Genomic DNA, 19385 nt, shown 5'->3' with positions numbered 1-19385 from the left:
CATGTCAGGCTTTTTGGTTCTTAAATCGCTGTCTGGGTGGGAAAATATGGATGTATGGTAACCCTGTTGGTACAAAAAATACATGCTGTAGCACATCCCTTAAATCAGAAATTTTTATAGGGAACCGGTTGTTAAGATTTTAGCAGCTCATCACTGGAAGTAAGGGTGGCAATACCATACCATGCCATCCTTACTTCTGTGGTGCTGCCAGGCTCTGAAGGCAGCACCGCCACCAGCAGCAGCACAGAAGTAAGGGTAGCAGTACCGCAACCCTGCCTCCCACAATAACCTTGCGACCCCCACACAACTCTTTTTTGTGTCAGGACTCCTACAATTACAACACAATGGACTGTGAATTTGGTAGGGCCCTACAACTGATGTACTGTACATGCTGCTTTACAAACAGCAGGTGGCAGCCCCCTACCCCATCATGCTCACACTCAACTATGTTTGTGCCTCTTTAAAGAATGGTGCCCAAATCCTGCATTGTTCTAAATAAATCTTTGATTATGGTGGAGTGGAGGGTTATAGATGAGTGTTACTCCTACTAGTACATCTCAATATAACATTTGCTCTTGTAGCAGTCAGCCTCCTGGTGGGGGGAGCCAGGAAGGCAATGCCTGCCCTGCTGGAAACTGAGGGGCAAGACAGGAAGTACAAAAGATGGGCTTTGCAGCTTAGTGGAGCAGGAGTTACTGAGGGAGACAGACACTTACAACCTGCTGCTGGAACGAGAGCCCACAGAAGGCCGCTGCTGTCCCAAAGACTCACCAGAGCTGGTAGGCACACCAGATGCTGGCTGGGTATCCCGGGGAGATGGCAGACAACCCCAGGATTCAGGTACACCCCAAAGGGAGGGTAGGAAGTATCCCAGGGAAAGACAACTCTAGTCCAGCTGCATTGCTGCCTGAGCCCATGTTGCGGCTGGATTCCCCGCTGACCCAATGGCAGAAAATGCCGCCACTGTTAGGGGCCTGATCTGGGACACGGTAGAGTTGGGTGGGCCATGTCCCGCTACCCCCTGCCACCCCACCGTAGGCCAAGAGGCCTGTGTTAGCCAACTGTCTGCCAGAGCTAGGACACTAAACTATTCATTGCTCCACCCTGCTGGAGGGCTTGAGCCCCAGAGACAGCTAATTCCCTCCACTTTTTCAGACTGCCTTTTGCAGAATAAGACAGCAAGGGGGGCGTGGCCACCTCCTGAGACTGACACGGAGAGATGACCATGCACTCCTACACCCTTCTTCTGGAAGGAGGAATTCATCATAAAGCAATTAGTAACCTTACCTGCTAAATATTTCTCTGATTCCAGTATTTCCCTGTCCTATTTTTTTCATTCCTAGGTGAACTAGCAGTCTCAAAAATACATCTTTAGTGCAATTTTGAATAGTTAAACTAAAGATCCTTCTCTTAAGGCAGTGGGTCCCAAACTTGGGTTTGTGAAATGTTACAGGGGGTTCTCAGGAAAAAATTCCCTAATGGCAAACAGAGCTGTCCCTAGGAACCCCAGACAGCACAGGGCCAGTAGCATGGAGCCCCTGGACTTCCAAGAGCTAAGCAAGCAGAGCTATCACACTGAGGAGATTTAAACGTCAAGACTCCTATAAGAAATGGAAAGGAAGGTGGATATTTTTTGCTGTTTTTAAAATTAAATATGCAGCTAGTTTTGTTTTTAAAATTATTATGAAGAACAAGTTTAAGCTTTGTTTGTTTGTAGGGTGACCAGATGTCCCGATTTTATAGGGCCAGTCCCAATTTTGAGGTCTTTTTCTTATATAGGCTCCTATTACCCCCCACACACGTCCCAATTTTTCACATTTGCTGTCTGGTCACCCTAATTGTTTGCCTGGAGTGCTAAAGACCTGAATGCTTGTGTAGGAGGAACTCTTTGAGTTGGCTTCTTAAATACCTTCATGCTGTTTCACATCTGATACTCCTTGATGAAACATAGGAGCCTTTGTCTTACAACAGGCTTATTCGAAGTGATACAACCTACAAAAGTGAGATCTTGGAAGAGTGTTGCTGTTTTCATAATGTAATAAAAATACTGTAATGATAATTAATAAGAAATTATGTGTAATAAGCATGAAATGAAAACAAATTTTGTATATCCAAGATCACTGCTTTTATAATTTATACTCGGGAAAAGGAGAAAATCCCTGGAAATATTCATTTCTAGGAGGGGGTTTGCGAGACTTGACATTCTAGTGACAGGGATTCACAGGTTGTTAAAGTTTGGGAACCACCGTCTTAAGGTTATTTTGAATAGACTGGTTTTGCACCTTACTGTGGGTAGATCCCATCTGATCCAAATATGAAGTTTCCTATGTTCGCTGGCTGTCTTCATGCTCAGTATGCACCAGAGTTTTGGACCAGGCCAGAGCCAGTTTCAGCCACCCCTTCAGTGAGGTCTCATTTTCCAGTATAGAATACTTGCCTTTCACACATTTGTATCATAGTATATAGGCCAGTATGTTCTGGCTAGCTCTTTGTGTAAAAGAGCTATCCCACCTTTAGCCCCGGCCCAAGGGCTGTTATCAGTGATTTAGCCTGCAACTGTTTCTCAGCCCCTGGCTTCGTAGAGTTTAATACCAGAAGCACCGATCAGATCACCTGGCCTGACCTCCTGCGTGTCATTGGTTGTTACATTTCACCCTGTAGTGAGCCCAATAACTTGGGTGGTTAAAGCATACCTTCCAGGAATGTGGTTAATTTGAAGATAGGGAGGGAGGAGAAGCTTCAGGTAAATAACTGTAGTAGGACAAGGAAAGTGATAAAGGGCTCATTTTGAATCTGGAAGGAAGGGGAATGAGTGTAGAGCAGCGATGTGGGATCTGAGGCATAAAGTAATGTACTGAGGATGAGCAAAATCATCCAGAGGGTCCTTAAATCTTATTTGTATTTTGTTCCAGCCCAGAGTGTTTTGAAATTAAACATACTTACCAAGATGTCGGACATGCCACAAGGGATTAATAGTAGAATATTTTCCATGGAATACAATGAGCATTGGAGAGATGGCCACACCTCCCCCAAGGGTGCTGCTGTAGAGGTTTTCTCTGCGAAAAGGCAAAAAAGAGCAGCTCAAAGTCCTGAAATGAAAAGGAACTTTACTACAAAAGCAGAAGGCAAAAGCAATAAATACCAATGCTCTGGCTAATTTACTGTTAAAATTGGCTTTGTATAGACTGACATGCTACTTCTTTACTTAATTTTAAATATGCACCTTTTTACTGGCATTCCAGCACTTACAAAAAAAATTTTTTCTTCTAATTGTGGACAATGTTTGGTGCTGTACAAGAAATCTTGCCAAAGTCTACCACTCTTACTTAGGGTGACCAGATAGCAAGTGTGAAAAATCAGGACAGTGGGTGGGGGGTAATAGAAGCCTATATAGGAAAAAGCCCCAAATATCGGGATTGTCCTTATAAAATAGGGACATCTGGTCACCCGACTCTTACTCATGCTGAGTGGTACCTTACTCTGGAAGTAGTCCCAGCAAAATCAGTGGGATGCCTCACGGTGGTAGCATTGGGATTCTGCTCAGAATGAGGGGCTACTCAGTCTGAGCGTGGCAGAACCTGACCTAAAATGAAGCCAACCCCTGTTCGGAAGGGCCTCAAGTCTAAAGGACTGGCACAGCTTTTACAGATGCAAAGGGTAGTCCACATGAGAGCTGAAAATGTTGTTTTTATTGTGGGCTCAGACTCCATCTACAGAGAATGTGTGTGCACTTTAAAATGTGAAAACCCTTTTGTTATATCTGTGCAGCAATTTGCTGTAGTGTTCACGGGTATTTCGTCTAAGCACTAAAAAGAGATAAAATCAAGTGTTAGGCCAAATGAGACACGCAGAATAAGTGAGAGATGAAGGAGGGAACTGGGGAAGGCTGCTGTTTGCATTCCTCTTCTGTTCATATGCAGTGCAGTTGTAGCTGTTGGTCCTGGGATATTATTCTTTCTCCCCTAGTTCTGGGTGCGTCCTTCCTCGGCTCTCATTTGCTTTCCCAGCGTAGCAGAAAACTGACAAGTGACCACCAGTATGATCCATTTTCATTTCAGCTCTGCATTACTGCAGTTTGACTTACCCTGTGCGGAGTACAGCAGGTGATATTCAAGTTACCAACACACGCTGACAATGGATTGATACCACATGTACGTTGCGAATAGACTCATGTCATTGACCATACATTGGTTTTTGAAGAAAATGCCATGAAGTCCCCCATCACCACCACTTCTCATAGTGGAACTGCCACTTTTACAGCTTCTTGGGGTTGGGTCTTTTTCTGGTTTTCAGCAGTTTATGTAAATTATGGCTTATCTTTTTAGGAAGTGTTCAAGAAATGGTTCTTAGGTTATGGAAAGAAAAAGTGTCCCCATTCCAGTATTGCTGACATTGCAGTTTATAGGACCCCACGCAAGAGCAGAGAGTTTCTTTCCACTCTGATCCCACTGCAAGAAGGAGAGATCAGCCCTGCCCATAAACACCCTGATCCTGACTGGCACTGATCACCCATGATGAAAACTGCATGTGCTCAGCACCTCTCAGGATTAGGCCTGGCTTGCTGAGTCAACACAAGGCTGCAGAGTCCCAAGTGGTCACTTTATATGGTGTTCGTGACTGCAGCTGGATTAGAACAGATGGAAGTTGTGCAACGTAAGGTTATTTTGAATTACGATCTGTGAAGGGAAGCACGTCTTAAGTAATGGATCTTTGAAAAATGAACAGAAAATTCAGCTTTAAACAGCACATTCAGTCAGGAAAAAGTGAAGACTTCGATATCTGTACATACTCTACATTTCTTTGCATCCATTTTTCTAATTGCTTTGTAATCCGCTGGTGCTTCCATTCTGTCATATTAGCCACAATTACACCAGGATTAAAGGAGCAGGTGCTGGGGCTGATGCCAAGATCTCTAATTGTTTGTTTCCGGTAGTCCAGATATCCCATGTATGTGTTCTAGAAAGAAGGGAAATTATATATAGATGTCTACTGTAAATCTAATTTATGTCTAGATTTGTTTAGATGCAGCTGTATCTACCTCATGCACATGCAGAATACATAGGCATTGAACAATAAGCTCTGAGAACTGGATTTCTAGATTATTATTACCTGCCTTGACTTCAGTGTGAGGCACAAGGCTAAAGGACAGGATATTCTAATCATTATGTGTTAGCGATATTTCCACTGGAGTCCTACAGGGCTTTGTCTTTCAGCCGACTCCTCTTCACCTTACTCTAGGTGATCTGGCGTAAAACCAGTGTGGTTATCGTAAGGCTACTGGACTTTAATGGCAGTTGCAGATGCTCTGTACCACTCCAGATTTGGTTTTCAAACAATATCTTCTGACCAGCCCACGAAGTTCAACCCTCACTCCCTCTCAATTATCAGAAAGTCTAATATCAATCCTATCAATACTCTCTTCTAAATATGTTGCACAAGTGACCTACCGAAACAAGAAGAGTTTAGTAAAATACAAAACATACTGCAAAAGAATCAGGAGACAGCACATCTTAAAATGATTACAAGAGATAATTCCCCTTGCTAAACTATGTACCTAAATCCTAATACTATACTTTGTCCTGATAAAACTTTCATTTGGGGATGAAGAAAATCATGTTAAATCTGTACGTAAAAATCCATCAACAATCTGAATTTAAAACTAACATCTTACCTGCATTCCTACACTTCTCACCATTTCATGAGTAGACGGCAAATCACAGTCGTCAGAAAAAGCTGCAGCATGGCCTGGAGCTAGCTATGTGTTGTACAGTTCCTGGATGTCACCTGAGAATACAGAATTGGGAGTTTAAGAATGGGTTTGTGTCACTGACTGTTTAGGACAATATCTGTTCTCCATTACACTGGTACAACCCTTTCAATGTCAAGGGATGGCCTGGACGGAAAGAAGGCAGAATTTTGCTCTATAGACATTGGTTTCAAACATGGGTCCTGTAACTGGAAGTCAAAATCCTATGTTTGCATGTATTCATCTATACCAGGGGTAGGTAACCTATGGCACTTGTGCCGAAGGTGGCACACAAGCTGATTTTCAGTGGCACTCACACTGCCCAGATCCTGGCCACCGGTCCGGAGGGCTCTGCATTTTAATTTAATTTTAAATGAAGCTTCTTAAACATTTTAAAAACCTTATTTACTTTACATACAGAAATAGTTTAGTTATATATTATAGACTTAGAGAAAGAGACCTTCTAAAAACGTTAAAATATATTACTGGCACACAAAACATTAAATTAGAGTGAATAAATGAAGACTCGGCACACCACTTCTGAAAGGTTGCCAACCCCTGATCTATATGTGCTTATATGCTGATTTGAAGGTCCAAATGTGAGACATGAGCTGTAGCCTATTGTGTGTCTGTACCTTGCCTCTGGATGGGGGACTGTGTCCCCTTCCCCTCCATCCCACTTTGGTCCCCTGCACAATGTCCTTTTACCTGGGTTTTTGTTCAGGGGAGCGGATTTTCCCCTTAGGGTATTATTTCACTATATCTTATTAAAATACGAGTCCTCACTGTTTGAAAAGTGGGCTCATAACTTTTAGCTGCTAACACCAGCAGCTAAAATGTTCACAGTGCTCCTGGCTATACCAGCGATGAAATAATTCTGTTTTCATTTGCTAGGAAACCCAATTAAAGCAATATTGGGATGACGTAATACAGCAACTGCCTCATCTTGTAGGGACAACTCGCGAGTTTGTTTGAAAACCTGAAATAGGATTCATGTCCCACAATGGGACAGTGTTTGAATTAAACACTGTTAACCTAGTTATGGTTCAAAACTGACCTACCCTAAGATTGTTATGATCTGGGAAGGAATTTCCTCTAGATTCTAAACAGCTTCTGTTTTGTGAGATGTAAAAGAAAACAACAAGAAAATCAAAAGCAGCGTTTTTGGTGTGACACACCAAAATTCAGTGTGTGAACTTCCTGTTGTTTTGCAGAAAGCACTTAGCTACCAAATACTATTTCCATAGAGCTAAATCCTGAAGCTCATGTTCAGTGTTTCTTCTGCAAAACTCTTATTCATTTCAAAGGGAGATTTGACTAGGCAAAGACTTCAGAATTTGTTCCACATTGTTTAATATTCCTGCTAACATCATTGATGATAAAAAAGGCAGAGATTTTGACTCCACTGGAAAGGTGTATGCAAGTGAGGGGGAAATCTTTTTTTCCCCAGATAGTATAATGTGGAAGAAATTGCGTTATCTAGCTTATTGAAAGTGAAGGGAAGGCAAGAAAACAAATCCAACTTTAAAAAGTGGTCAACAGTGCCATTTTAAGTATTGCTGCTCTGAAATCTACATCTGAAGGCAAGAAAAACTGCAGAAAAGCTGTTGAAAACTAAATGAACCAAACTCTTTGCTGTTGTAATTCCACTGACTTCAAAGGTGTTACTCCAGGGATTAACTTGACCCAATGTCCTTGGACACCCTACTGCATAAGGGTTTCATAAGGCTTAATTAATTAACACTTGCAAAATGCTTCTGAGATCCTTGGATGAAAGGTGCTATCAAAATAACAGGAATGTGCAAGAATGCTGAAGGGCAAAAAAAAAAAAAGATAAAGCAAGAGAAGATATCAACACTAGCAGGAAGAAAGAACAGAGAAAGTGGCAAAGAAAGGAATGAACAGACTGAGAAATCCACCTGAAAAGATAACTGTGCCTCTACTTAGCTTTTGCTGTATGGGCATGGAGGGATTTTCCACCACTTGAATTGTTTCCTGATTTGTCTGTATTAACCACAAGATATTAATATCAGTTAGCCTGATTCTGTGAGGTGCTGAGGGCCCTTAGCTCCCAAAGATATAAATAGGAATTGAAGGTGCTCAGAACAAAATCCAGGGTCTTTTACAACCTGATTTGAGTAAATTCTCTCTCAAGAATAAGCAGTTATTTGGGGTAAGGATGCCAGCATTTGTGGGGATTCAAAGTCAGCTTCACATTGACCAAACAAAATAGGAAACGTCAAGTCCTGTTCTGGTGAAACCACGCTTATTGGAATTGCCTTGTACACTCATGCACAGCAACTGATCAGATGCAAGAAACACTGAACGTCACCCACACACCTACCATCAGGATCAAACATCCAAAAGTAGAAATTGTCCCTTGATTTTCCTTTGTTAAATACTATGTAAGGGTGAGTGTGAAGCTGTCATAAGTGTAGCACTCCAAGCAACCTCAATTTTAACTAGAGCCCATCTTTCCTGGTGACCAATAAAGCAGCTGAACTTCCTGTTGCAAACTTCTGTTAGGTTCCAAGAATTTTTGGATGACAACTTACCTTGCACAATCACATCATCATCCAAATATATGACTTTCTCATATTTGTGGATAAGCAGGGGGAGATAATATCGAACGAAGTTCAGCTGTTAAAAAAAAAAACCCAATCAAAATGACAGACTGTAAGTGGCACAGTGGCTTAATGCAGTCATCATGAATGTCTTTTTCAGGATTCAAACGTGACTTAGTCCTCTCATCACTGTATATTGTCCAACTACCATTTACTGATTGCCACAATTTTAAACTTGCCTCCATATTTTCTTTAAGACAATGTCATCCTGGCCCCACTGAAGTCAATGGGAAATTCCTCCCAATGACTTCAGAGGGGCCAGGCTTTCACCCAAGAACTTTGTAAATATTAACTGTAGGTTCTCTGTCAAATGTTGAGATTATTCTAAAGCACATGGAGTCCATATTCTTCCCTGGTATAACTCAGATGAAATCAATGCTGACACAACATGCATGCATCTGACCCACAATGCCACAAGATAATGTTAGAGAAGTTCCAGGAGAACACCTTTCTCCCTGAATCAGACTCGGTCTGCTTGGGTGCTTACATTCAGAGATTTATCCTGTCACTTTAACTTTAAAAATGTAATAGCCTTGGTGGTCAGTATTTATTCACAATGACCCAGATCATGGGTTGCCAACTTTCTAATGACACAAAACCAAACACCCCTACCCCACTCCTTCTCTGAGGCCCTACTCATGCCCCATGCCTTCTCTGAGGTCCCACCCCCGCTCGCTCCATCCCCCCTCCCTCCGTCGCTCGCTCTTCCCCAATCTCACTCACTTTCACTGGGCTGGGGTAGGAGGTTGGGGTGCAGAAGGTGGTGAGGACTTTGGCTCTGGGTGCAGGCTCTGGCGTGGGGCCAAGGATGAGGGATTTGGGGTGGAGGGGGCTCCAGGCTGGGGCTGAGGGGCTCAGAGTGCGGGAGGGGGTGTGGGCTCTGGCTGGGGGTTGGGTCAGGGATGAGGGTCTTGGGGCGCAGGAAGGGGCTCTGGGCTGGAGCAGGGGGTTGGGGTGCAGGGTGTCTGTGCAGGAGGAGGTGAGAGCTCCAGCTGGAATGCAGGCTCTGGGATGGGGCTGGGGATGAGAGGTTTGGAGGGCAGGAGGGAGCTCTAGGCTGGGGGCAGGGGGTTTGGGGGCAGGGGCTGTCCCGGCAGCACTTATCGTGGCTCCAAGGAAGCCTGCCTTAGCCCCAGCCCCTGGCGTGCCAGCAACTGGACTTTTAATGCCCTGATTGGCAGTGCAGATCAGAGCCACCAGGGTCCCTTTTTGCCCAGGCATTCTGGTCAAAAACCAAATATCTGGCAACCCTCCCCGATCTTTTCACAGCACTCTCAGTACAAAGCCTTCCTAAAGGCAGCATAGCCAGGCACAGGAGAATCACTGCAGCATAAGGGACTCCTCCAGTGGCATAGGCTTGGCATAGCAAATCCTACACTACACACAGTTCCTTTTGCGGGAGCAGGGGGCATTGCAGAGGAAAAAAGCGTAGCAAAGGTTGCCAATTTTGGCTGGATGTATTCCTGGAGGTTTCTTCACATGACATAATCTTTAACTGAAGATTAATCTTTAATTCCTGGAGACTTCAGAACAATCCTGGAGGGTTGGCAACCACAGAAAGGGGACACATTTGCAGCTTCCTTGCATTTTAGCAGTCCTTGTCTTCCACATTAGTCAATAGCAGTTGTAGGCAGCCAGTGTAATTTAGAGTAGCCTTCAGGCTCTAAATTATGCTGAGAGGGAGTCACTGGCCCAGAACACAGTCAGCTCATGGTTGCAGCTGAGTTTAAGTCCTTAAAGTTATAATAATAAGGCCCCAGGTTAAGCTCCCAAACAGATAACATCCCATGCAGGAAGATGGGCAAATTAGTGGGGCCATTGCTGCAAGGATCTCCCCTCTTTGAGTGATGTCTCAACATTTAGTTGTTGGTTCCTTCTCTGAATGATGTGTAAGAAAAAAATGTAATCTGTTAGGAGTTACAGTCCTGGAGCACAAGGGAGTAACACTAATTATTCTGACTACCTCTCTATAAAAGTGTTATTTTTATGGATCTCTAAAGTGCTAGTTACGTTTGATCTCTCCATTGGCCAGCCCAAGTATATGGCCTGGCCAAGATTTAACCAGGTCAGATCAGGGTTCAATCAAGTCAGGTCATCCACCTGGAAGGCTCTCCTACAATGTATAAAGGGGGTTGTACCTCAGGAGATAGAGCAGAAGAGCAACAGTGTGGAGTAGAAGCACTTGCCACAGGAGGTGTGCTAGTCTAATAAGAAAACCATCCAACGTTATTACCAACTGGTGTGGCTCCTCTAATACCCCAGTGGTTCTGTATGAAGGAGCAGAGCACAGAGAAGATTTGAAGTCTTCAATGTGCATTAAAAACTTGGAGACTATGACAGCTCTGTTTTGGAGGTATATGGTATTTGCTTACTCACAGGCTGGAGTAACTCAGGGCGTGATGCATCTGGTCTTATTTTTCCTTTTAGTATCATAGGGTTGAACTCCACCGTTTTATACTTTATTTCTTTCAGTTTGGAATTTTCAATCCATTTTCTGAGATGAAAGAGAAATGATAAAAGTGTGTTACAGAAAACCACAGAGACCTTCAGTATCAAATGTCAAAGTGCCTAATGGCACATGCCCTGGCTATATTTAACACTACTGGTTTTAAAACAAAACACGAAAATCTTTTAATGAAAAAAAATAACATTTTTTTATAACTTTTTACTCCATTTTTTGACCAGCTCTATACGAAATTCTCTTCTTGAGCCTCATTTTGACAGGTATTTGCACCTTTTAATGACCTAGGTTTGAGTCCTTGCTCCACTACAGACTTCCTGTGTCATCCTGAGCAAGTCACTTATTCTCTCTGGCCCAATTCCTCAAAGGAAGTTAGAAGCCCAAATACTCAGTTACTTATGTGTAAAACGGTGTTAACAGTGCTTCTCTACCTCACAGATACATTGGGAGCACAAATACATTAAAGATTGTAAAGAACCTAAAGTAATGAAGGCTATGTAAATATGCTAAAGAGAGAGACTCTTGTTTCTTCATTGAGATGGCCCCTACATTGATGGTCTCATTCCTCCTTGGTCTGCACCTGGGTTCAACCCACCCCACTTTAAATAATATCTACAATTTTGTATGATCATGGTGGAACCCCATATTTATAACCTTTACCTCTCCTTTTTTCTATGTTAGCCCCACTCTATCTGTTGTTCTCCTCTGAAGTTAAAGGCACAGCCCTGAATATGGAGTGGTGCAAAGCCACGTTTTCCCAGAGGCAGCTTCAGGAAGGATTGTTCAGGAGAAACACACACACACTGTACCATCTTGCAGCATGACCTCCCTTCCGCCGCTGGTTGGTGCGGGGCAGTGGCCATCACCTGGCTTAGATTAGTCCCCTTCTAGGGTGGGTGGTGCCCCTAGCAGACAGCAATCCCTGTATCCAGGGGACTGCAAGATCTGTGACTGTGATGGCCTTTGCACAGCGGGGAGGAATGACTCCCTGGGCCCCACTCCAATCCCTGTGCACCAGTGCTAAGCCCAGTAACAGTCTGGCCCTAACTAAGCAGCAGAATGAATAATTTTGGTAAATACTATTACCTGATATGTGGAATTGTGTTCTTCAGGCCAACTATGTAGAACAAAACATTAGCATCGGTGTTGCTGTAGATGCTACTAATTGCTGCTACCGCTGCACCCATTCTTCCTGCAGCAGCACATATCACCACTGGAATTTCTTCTTCCATTTCCTCAGGACTCTCCAAATCAACTGCATATAGCAAACCCCCAAATTATTGTACAGAATTCAGCACCATTTTATAACAGACCTAGTCTCTGAATTGTATAAACTAGAAACAGAGCAAAAGTGTTACAAGGTTCAGGAAGCTGCTAAGGGTTGAAGAGCTGGGGAACACAATTAACAGTACTGAGATTACTGCATATAAATACCAAAATAAATACTAGGGCTAAATCTTCACTAGGAGTGCTCTCTTGATGTAGGAATATACTATACCGTTGGAGCTCTCCTTGTGTGGATGCAGCTGTGCTTTGTACACTATAATCACCTCCCACCAGTTAAACAAGCTATACTTCTAAAAACACGGTTTTCCCAATATAACCGTGTCCACACTAGGGACTTCTGCCAACACATCTATGTTGCTCAAGAATCACACCTCTTCACACCCTGACTTATGCCAGCAGAATTCTGTAGTTTAGACCTGGACTACGATATGAAGCCTTTCACCCCTAACGTCTGATCTGCACTTAAAAAGTTTTACTGGTGTAACTATGTCATTTAGGAGTGTGATTTTTTTTAATAAACATAGTTATACTGGTAAAATCCCTAGTGTGAAAGCAGTTATACCACATAAAAGTGACTTATACTGGTACAGTATATTCCCTACATTTTACACCAGTATAATTGCATCCAGTACAGTTAAAGCAGAAAAACTTTCTAGTGTAGACAAGTCCTTAGTCAGTGGTTGGCTGGCTCAAGTTGGTTACTACCTGCTGCTGCTGTTTGATGGCCTGTTGGAAATGAACTAATAGTCTCAGTCTATTCCCAAGCAGGCAGATTCCCATAATTAAAAAACATCCTCATGGTTGTTACCGATTGACTTTTCTGTTAGTCTCTGCAAAAAATTGAGAATGTGACCCAGCTTCCATTGACATCAATGGAAGAATTCTCACTGGCCTCAAGGAGAGTTGGATCAGGCCCTGAAGCACAATGGAGATTCTTAGCCACTACTGACCTGGTATTATTCGAATCAGCTGATTTAGAAATTAAAAGTTCTGTGTCCTAGATTACATCAAAATAACACAAATGATTCTGTTATAAATTCCTATTTATCCTACAGCAGGAACAGAAACCAGTGCTCAGTTACCATGAAATATGAACAGAATAAAATAACAAGCTACTTACTTGTTTCATTATTTAATGTAGATGGCACCTTGTGAACTTTATTATACAGAATGACACAGATGGTCAAAACAAGTAGGAATAATAAGATCTGATTAACTGAAATAAAGAGGACAACTGGTTAAAAATTAGTATAAAAACTAATGCTAATTACTAATTGCTCAAATACATGTATTTTATTTTACCAGCTAGATGATGATTGCCATTTACTGTATTCCTGTATTTGTTTTGAAAATCTCATCTCATTTGCTATTTGACCAAATTAAAAACAGAAACTGCTTGTAAGATTTATTTAGAAATTCGCACTGTAGCACATGTTCAGTATAATCAGGAATCTGTGGTCAGCTCTTTCCAGATGTTTTGGTTTTCAAGGATGTTCTGATTGCAAGTACTTCCAAAATAGGAAAACTGTTAAATCATTAAGCCTATTATTCAAGCGCTGCTTACCCTAGGAAAATTACCTGTTGAAAATGGTTGGCAGCCATAGGTTCTATCCCCATTTTCTCCTTAACTATTGTTGAAAATGATTTTAACTGCTTTTGTAGATGAGACAAATCCATTTTCATCATAGTTACAGACAGCAAGATACAGGCTTGGCGGGGATTGGTCTCATACACACATTTTATAGTGATGCTGCAAACTGTTTCCATCCCCAAAGTGGGGTATTATATACTTTATACCATTATAAGCATACTCTGTCCCACACAGAATGGTGGTTCAGCCACCTTTGTGATACTGACCTCATAGTTCTTTTGCCCCTCAAAAAATGCTCTTTATGGCCCAAACTTGGGTGGGATTGGTGGGCAGAGGGAGCAGTGGGCAGGTGGGAGACAGGATGCTGTCCATCACCCCCAGCTAGGGTGACCAGATAGCAAGTGTAAAAAATCAGGACAGGGGATGGGGGGATATAGGTGCCTATATAAGAAAAAGCCTCCAAAATCAGTACATCTGGTCACCCTATCCTCAGCGGACATTGCTTAGAAAAGATAATTCAGTAATAACTCTGCAGAATCAGGTCCTAAGCTAAGGAGGAACTAACCACATAGGGAGGGGGATGAAAGTGGAAGGGTGAGGAAGAGAATATGATTATGAGGTCACTTGAAAGTCTAATACACCATATCTAGAGGGTAATGAAGAAGTGCACCATTTTTCTTTATTTGTATAATTGTACTGATTTTAAAATGTGTAAGAGACGTATAAAGAGATGTTAACTGATTTTGGAACTTTTTTTCTGGCTATCCTGTGGTCCTCCAATTGCCATAGGATTTCAGAATTAACCCTACCTGGCCCTTTCCTTTACCCAAAACCCCTTCGGGTAGACCTTCAAACAGTGAAGCATTCTAGATCATTTCACTGAAATAGTTCAGCTATTCAAGGTCTATTTGAGGCTAACTCTAAAAGTATTACAAAAATAAACTCAGCCTGCCACAGAAACTGTGCATGCTCCAAAATCTTTGCAAAGGTATACATATTTTGATTCAAGTACTTTACTTAGCAAAATCAAAGCATGCAAAAAGCAAATGCCTTACTGTATATTTAGATTTTTCAGCTTCTACCAGAGTCTGCCTTGGACTGAATGCTCAAGCAATCTAACATAAATCACCCCTGAGTAGGATGTTACTGGAAAGGCTAAAGGTAAATAAGCATCATCATCATTATCAATGAACTTGCTGAATGTCATCTTCAATTCTATTTGGTTAGTTATGTAGCATGGTAAATGTTCTCAGAATGGGAAAAATATTCAAAAAACATCACAGAATTCTGCCCTCAGTTACACCTGTACAAATCTTTTGAGCAAGATCATCAGCTGGTGTAAATTAGCATAAATCAAGAATGTCAGTGGAGCTATGCTTTTTTACACCAGCTGAGGATCTCACCCACTGACTTCAGAGGGGTTGCATGGAGTGAGGGCATAGTCTGCTCACTTTAGCCTGATTCTGAGAGGTATTGAGAACCCTGAATCCCATTGGGCCAAATCCTAACTGTGGTGCTGAGAAGGCATAAAATCCACCAGAGCTCTGCAGGAAAGCTAAGCTCAGCACCCAAAGGCATTAATCATGTCTTGAGTGTGCAGCCCTCCTTCTCAATAGTGGCTACACAGCTGCTCCATAGAACAAAAAGATCCATCCATTCCCCCAGAGGCAGAATTCCGATTCTGCTATATTGGTAGGTGATGTCAAGTGGGAGGCAGTGCCTCTCAAGATGTACCTGCATGGGGGATGGAGAGCAGGTGCTCCCCAGCTGACTGACAACAAGGGAAGCAAGCTGCCTATGGAACCAACTGATAGCATCACAACAGAGCTGTTAGCCAAGAAAGCGAAGGACTCATCCACATTTTGGGTCTCCATGTTCCTGGAATTTGGGAGCTAGCGTAGCCCCCTCAAACTCCCAACCATCCACTTTTTGGAAGGCTCAGAGTGAGCCCCGGTCCCTGGATTGCTCTGTCTCCCTCTTGCATACTGCTTCATGCGGTTTAATATTGCCTCAACACTGCAGTAGCTTCCATGGCTCCTCCACGAGGAAGACAGAAGGATCAGGATCTGCAAACGGGTATAGGAGGAGGTGGAGTTGCTTACATGCAAGAGCTTCTATAACTCCAGCGGACCTAAGTGTGAATCTGATGAGAAGCCATTCTACAGCCTCACTGTTCTCAGTGTCAATCAGGCCAACACAGAGTGGCACCTCTCAAGATTTTCTCCATTGATTCAAATTCAGAAGTGATGTGCAAGATGATGCTAGTTACAAATTGGTGAGCAGATATAAGAAAGTCTACATTTGTATAATTTCCACCCTGAAGACTGGAAGAGAGGCAGGTAACAGGAAAACATATAAAAGGAAAATGTAAGAAAGATGTATGTAGGAATGGTTTACGTGCTTTGCAGAATTGGAGTCATAAATTAGCATGCAATCCTCCTATGCAATCTCCTGTAAAATTTTTACATGATCTTTATCTAGCTGTTTAAAAAAAATATGTAAATCAAATTGATATTGAAATGTTCTGAATCTTTCTTACTTTTCCTTAAGAGAGCCATATGTTCCTTTGGTTAAGAACTGCGATCTGTAGTTTAAAAAAAAGAGAGAGAAAGAGAGAAGTTATAAACAGAGTGATGAATATTTCTTTAGTATTTTATGGGCCCAATTTTGCATCTTTAGGTTTTGCCTTTGACTTGAATAGAAGCAGAATCCTAACTTTGCAAAGCTTTTCATGGAAACATGTTACATTTGCAATGTTTTGGGCAACAATTTATGACCTTATATAATCCAGAATTTAAAAAGCAAAAATGTTTTAAATACATGACCCAGTTTCAAAGCTATATAACTACAGTGAAACAATTAATGTTTCAATAAACTCTGTACAGTCACTTATATCAGCAATACTTACATTTTATAACACAGATTTTTCTTAATGTAAAACAGAAGATAAAACATATGCAAATATTCAATGTGTTTACAAAATGCATCTGTAGGTATTTTAATCCATTGAAATTATCCTTGACTCCCCATACAGCAGAACAAATGTAAACACCATAATGCCATTTCTAGATCTTGTTATAATCAAACACACAGCAACAGAGATATTCCCATACTAAATAAGACAAAGGATCTATCTAGCCTAGAATCCTTTCTCTATCTTGGGCTGTGTCTGCACTATAACATCAGTGTAATTTCAATGGTGGCGGCAACCAGGGGACAGCATAATTCAACAGGTTGTAGGAACAAGGGGAGACCATTGGTGAAGACCAGCCACGAGCATTTTAACCACATCATCTATAGTGTTGGAGCAACTAGAAGTTTCCTTAAAACTGTCATTGTAGTCAAGTGCTGAAAGTGGCCAGGATCAGATGCCTCTAAGGAAAGTATTAAATCCCCTTAATGGACATTTATGGAAAAATCCCACGTTTCCTTGTATTTTAGAAGCCAAATTATTTTTTAGTTTGTACTTTAAGTGGTACAATTTTAGAAAATCTTAATAGTAAAAAGCAGATTATGATTTATTTTTAAATTTATGGGTCCAAATTCAGACCTGTCACAACTCCCACTGATTTTAACGATGGGCTCATCGTACAGATGTTGTGTTGCATCATTTAAAAAAAATTATATTACTTTTTTTTTTTCTTCCCTGGGCATAGGCCTTTAAAAAAAACAACTTGTAAACAGTTCTTTTTAAAAATAAAATACCACACTAGGCACACATCTGGAAACAAAAAGGATGATTAGTTGTGTACAGGGAGTACAAGGCCTTTCTCCTGTCCTTAATAAGAGCTGCCTTTGATACTAGCCAGCCCACATTCCTCAAGCTCGCAAACACAGCTAGCCTTCTGGCCCCTCTACTATACCAATGGAGGTTCAGTCATAATCTGGATCAATGTGTAAGGGGAATTTCTTTTTACATTCCAGTCACCTGAGGCCTGTAAACCTATGAAAGCAAACTGAAACTTCAGGAAACAAGTTATTGAAGACATAAGATAAGATATCAAAAATTAAAACAAACAAGAACTACACAGCACTACAGGCAAAAAAGAAAACAATGTACTCATGTGACATTTCTCCCTCCAGCACTGTAGCTCTTCCTAGCATCTCAACCCCCTTTTTCTATATTTTCATGCCTGGAGATACAGATATTATGTTTATTATTTTTAAATACAATTCATTTTGATTCATTTAGAAGAGGCTAGAGTGGTATGAATTCTTGAAAGCTGAGTCACAAAATACAGTTATGTCTTATTGGTTAATTCTGAGTTTATGGAAAGATCTCGAGTCAGTCTTCAATTTTGATTGACACGTTAAATTCTAAACAGAACACGTAAACAGAACAGTCTGTATGCATATAAATATTGTGACTGGTTTGAAAAAGACGGATTAATAAACATAGTGTAAGGTAATAGTTATTTTAGGGGTAAATTCTTATCAGATCTGCACTGTTTATCTAAACTCCAATATTCTGCTCTCTCCATATGCACAGAACCCCCTTGATTTACATATGTAAGTAGATCAGGCGATCAGTCAAGAAAAGAGCTTTGCCTTTAGAAATCTCCTCTCCTGTGCACAGAACACAAATATTGTTTCCTTTCTAGTCTGGAAATTTGAATCAGTAATTTTTGTAAGTGGACAAAATTCTCACTCCTGGGGTGAAATCCTGGCCTCAGTGAAATCAATGGCAGTTTTGTCATTGATTTCAACAGGACCAGGATGTCATTCTTACAATTAAAATAATTTGTCCCAAACTGTAAATGTAACTTGCAGTCACTGTGATGTGTAGCTGGCCTGTCAGAACCATACACTAACTCTAGACATAATTAAAACAGTCCAAATCGCTCCAAGTTTTTAATCTTTAAAATCCAAACGTAGAAAGACTCACATATAACAAAACTTTTAGTTCAATATTTGAAAAGATTCTTAATATCAGTGGTCTGCATTTTGTAGCCTTTCAAGAAAGAAAGGAACTCGACTTGTTACTCTGCAAACATTTACTCCTAGTTTTCCTAAATGCAGATTACTGGAATCTGACGTCTCTAGACACAATTACCAGATCATATAACAAAATGAGGGGCGGCAGCAGGGAAAGCTGCATATGAAACAGTGACATTACTGTTTAGATATTTCCTGCTTAATTAGTCTTTACCTTTCAAACGCAGCACAGCACTCACAGCTTCTTTCTCCGGAAGAATTGCAGGGCGATAACACTCGGTTCCTAGCTCACCCAAAACTGCAAAGTATTCATGCCAAAACTGCCTTGCCCATGACTCCCCTTGGAAATCCTAGGTACATGAGTCTTAAAGGGCCACAGTAATGCTTTTAAACTGGGAATCCTTTTTCAAATCCTTCAAGTGTGCTTTGGAGCGGTGCTGGTTTTTCTTTTCTTTTTCTGTTCTGAGAAGCTGCTCAGAATCCAGAAATTGCACTGGCGTAGTGAAAGAGCCCCATAAACCACTTCCAGATGTGCTGAATGATGCAGCCCCAGATCTGGCAAACTCCCCTCAGATCCTCATCCAGCAGATTGCAAATAAATCCCATAGGAAACAAAAGTCCAGATGGAGGAAAAAGCAAATACCTCCAGAATCAACTTCAACAATCACATGATCTCAAGTAACATTTTTATTTAATTGTTATTTTTGGTAACCATGAAGAGATAACTATTGGTAAGCAAGA

The 19385-nt window shown here is 41.5% G+C and overlaps 1 protein-coding gene across 1 annotated transcript in view; it reads right to left on the bottom strand.

Annotated features, from left to right (window-relative positions):
* GLT8D2 (glycosyltransferase 8 domain containing 2) overlaps nt 1-19123 on the bottom strand; it is a 22908-nt gene extending 3785 nt beyond the window's left edge. The window contains exons 1-9 of the mRNA XM_032782406.2: nt 18859-19123; nt 16249-16293; nt 13239-13334; nt 11918-12086; nt 10747-10864; nt 8302-8386; nt 5672-5784; nt 4790-4956; nt 2944-3056 (exon numbers count right to left, since the gene is read on the bottom strand). Coding sequence (XP_032638297.2) covers nt 5756-5784; nt 8302-8386; nt 10747-10864; nt 11918-12086; nt 13239-13334; nt 16249-16267 — 516 coding nt within the window. The 5' untranslated portion in view covers nt 16268-16293; nt 18859-19123 and the 3' untranslated portion in view covers nt 2944-3056; nt 4790-4956; nt 5672-5755. The remainder of the gene's footprint in view (nt 1-2943; nt 3057-4789; nt 4957-5671; nt 5785-8301; nt 8387-10746; nt 10865-11917; nt 12087-13238; nt 13335-16248; nt 16294-18858) is intronic.
* Between the last annotated feature and the right edge of the window lie 262 nt (nt 19124-19385).

The sequence above is a fragment of the Chelonoidis abingdonii genome, chromosome 1, assembly GCF_003597395.2.
Source record: "Chelonoidis abingdonii isolate Lonesome George chromosome 1, CheloAbing_2.0, whole genome shotgun sequence".
NCBI classification, from domain to species: domain Eukaryota; kingdom Metazoa; phylum Chordata; order Testudines; family Testudinidae; genus Chelonoidis; species Chelonoidis abingdonii.
The sequence above is the reverse complement of the archived record's forward strand: the minus strand, read 5'-3'. Positions and strand labels throughout refer to the sequence as shown.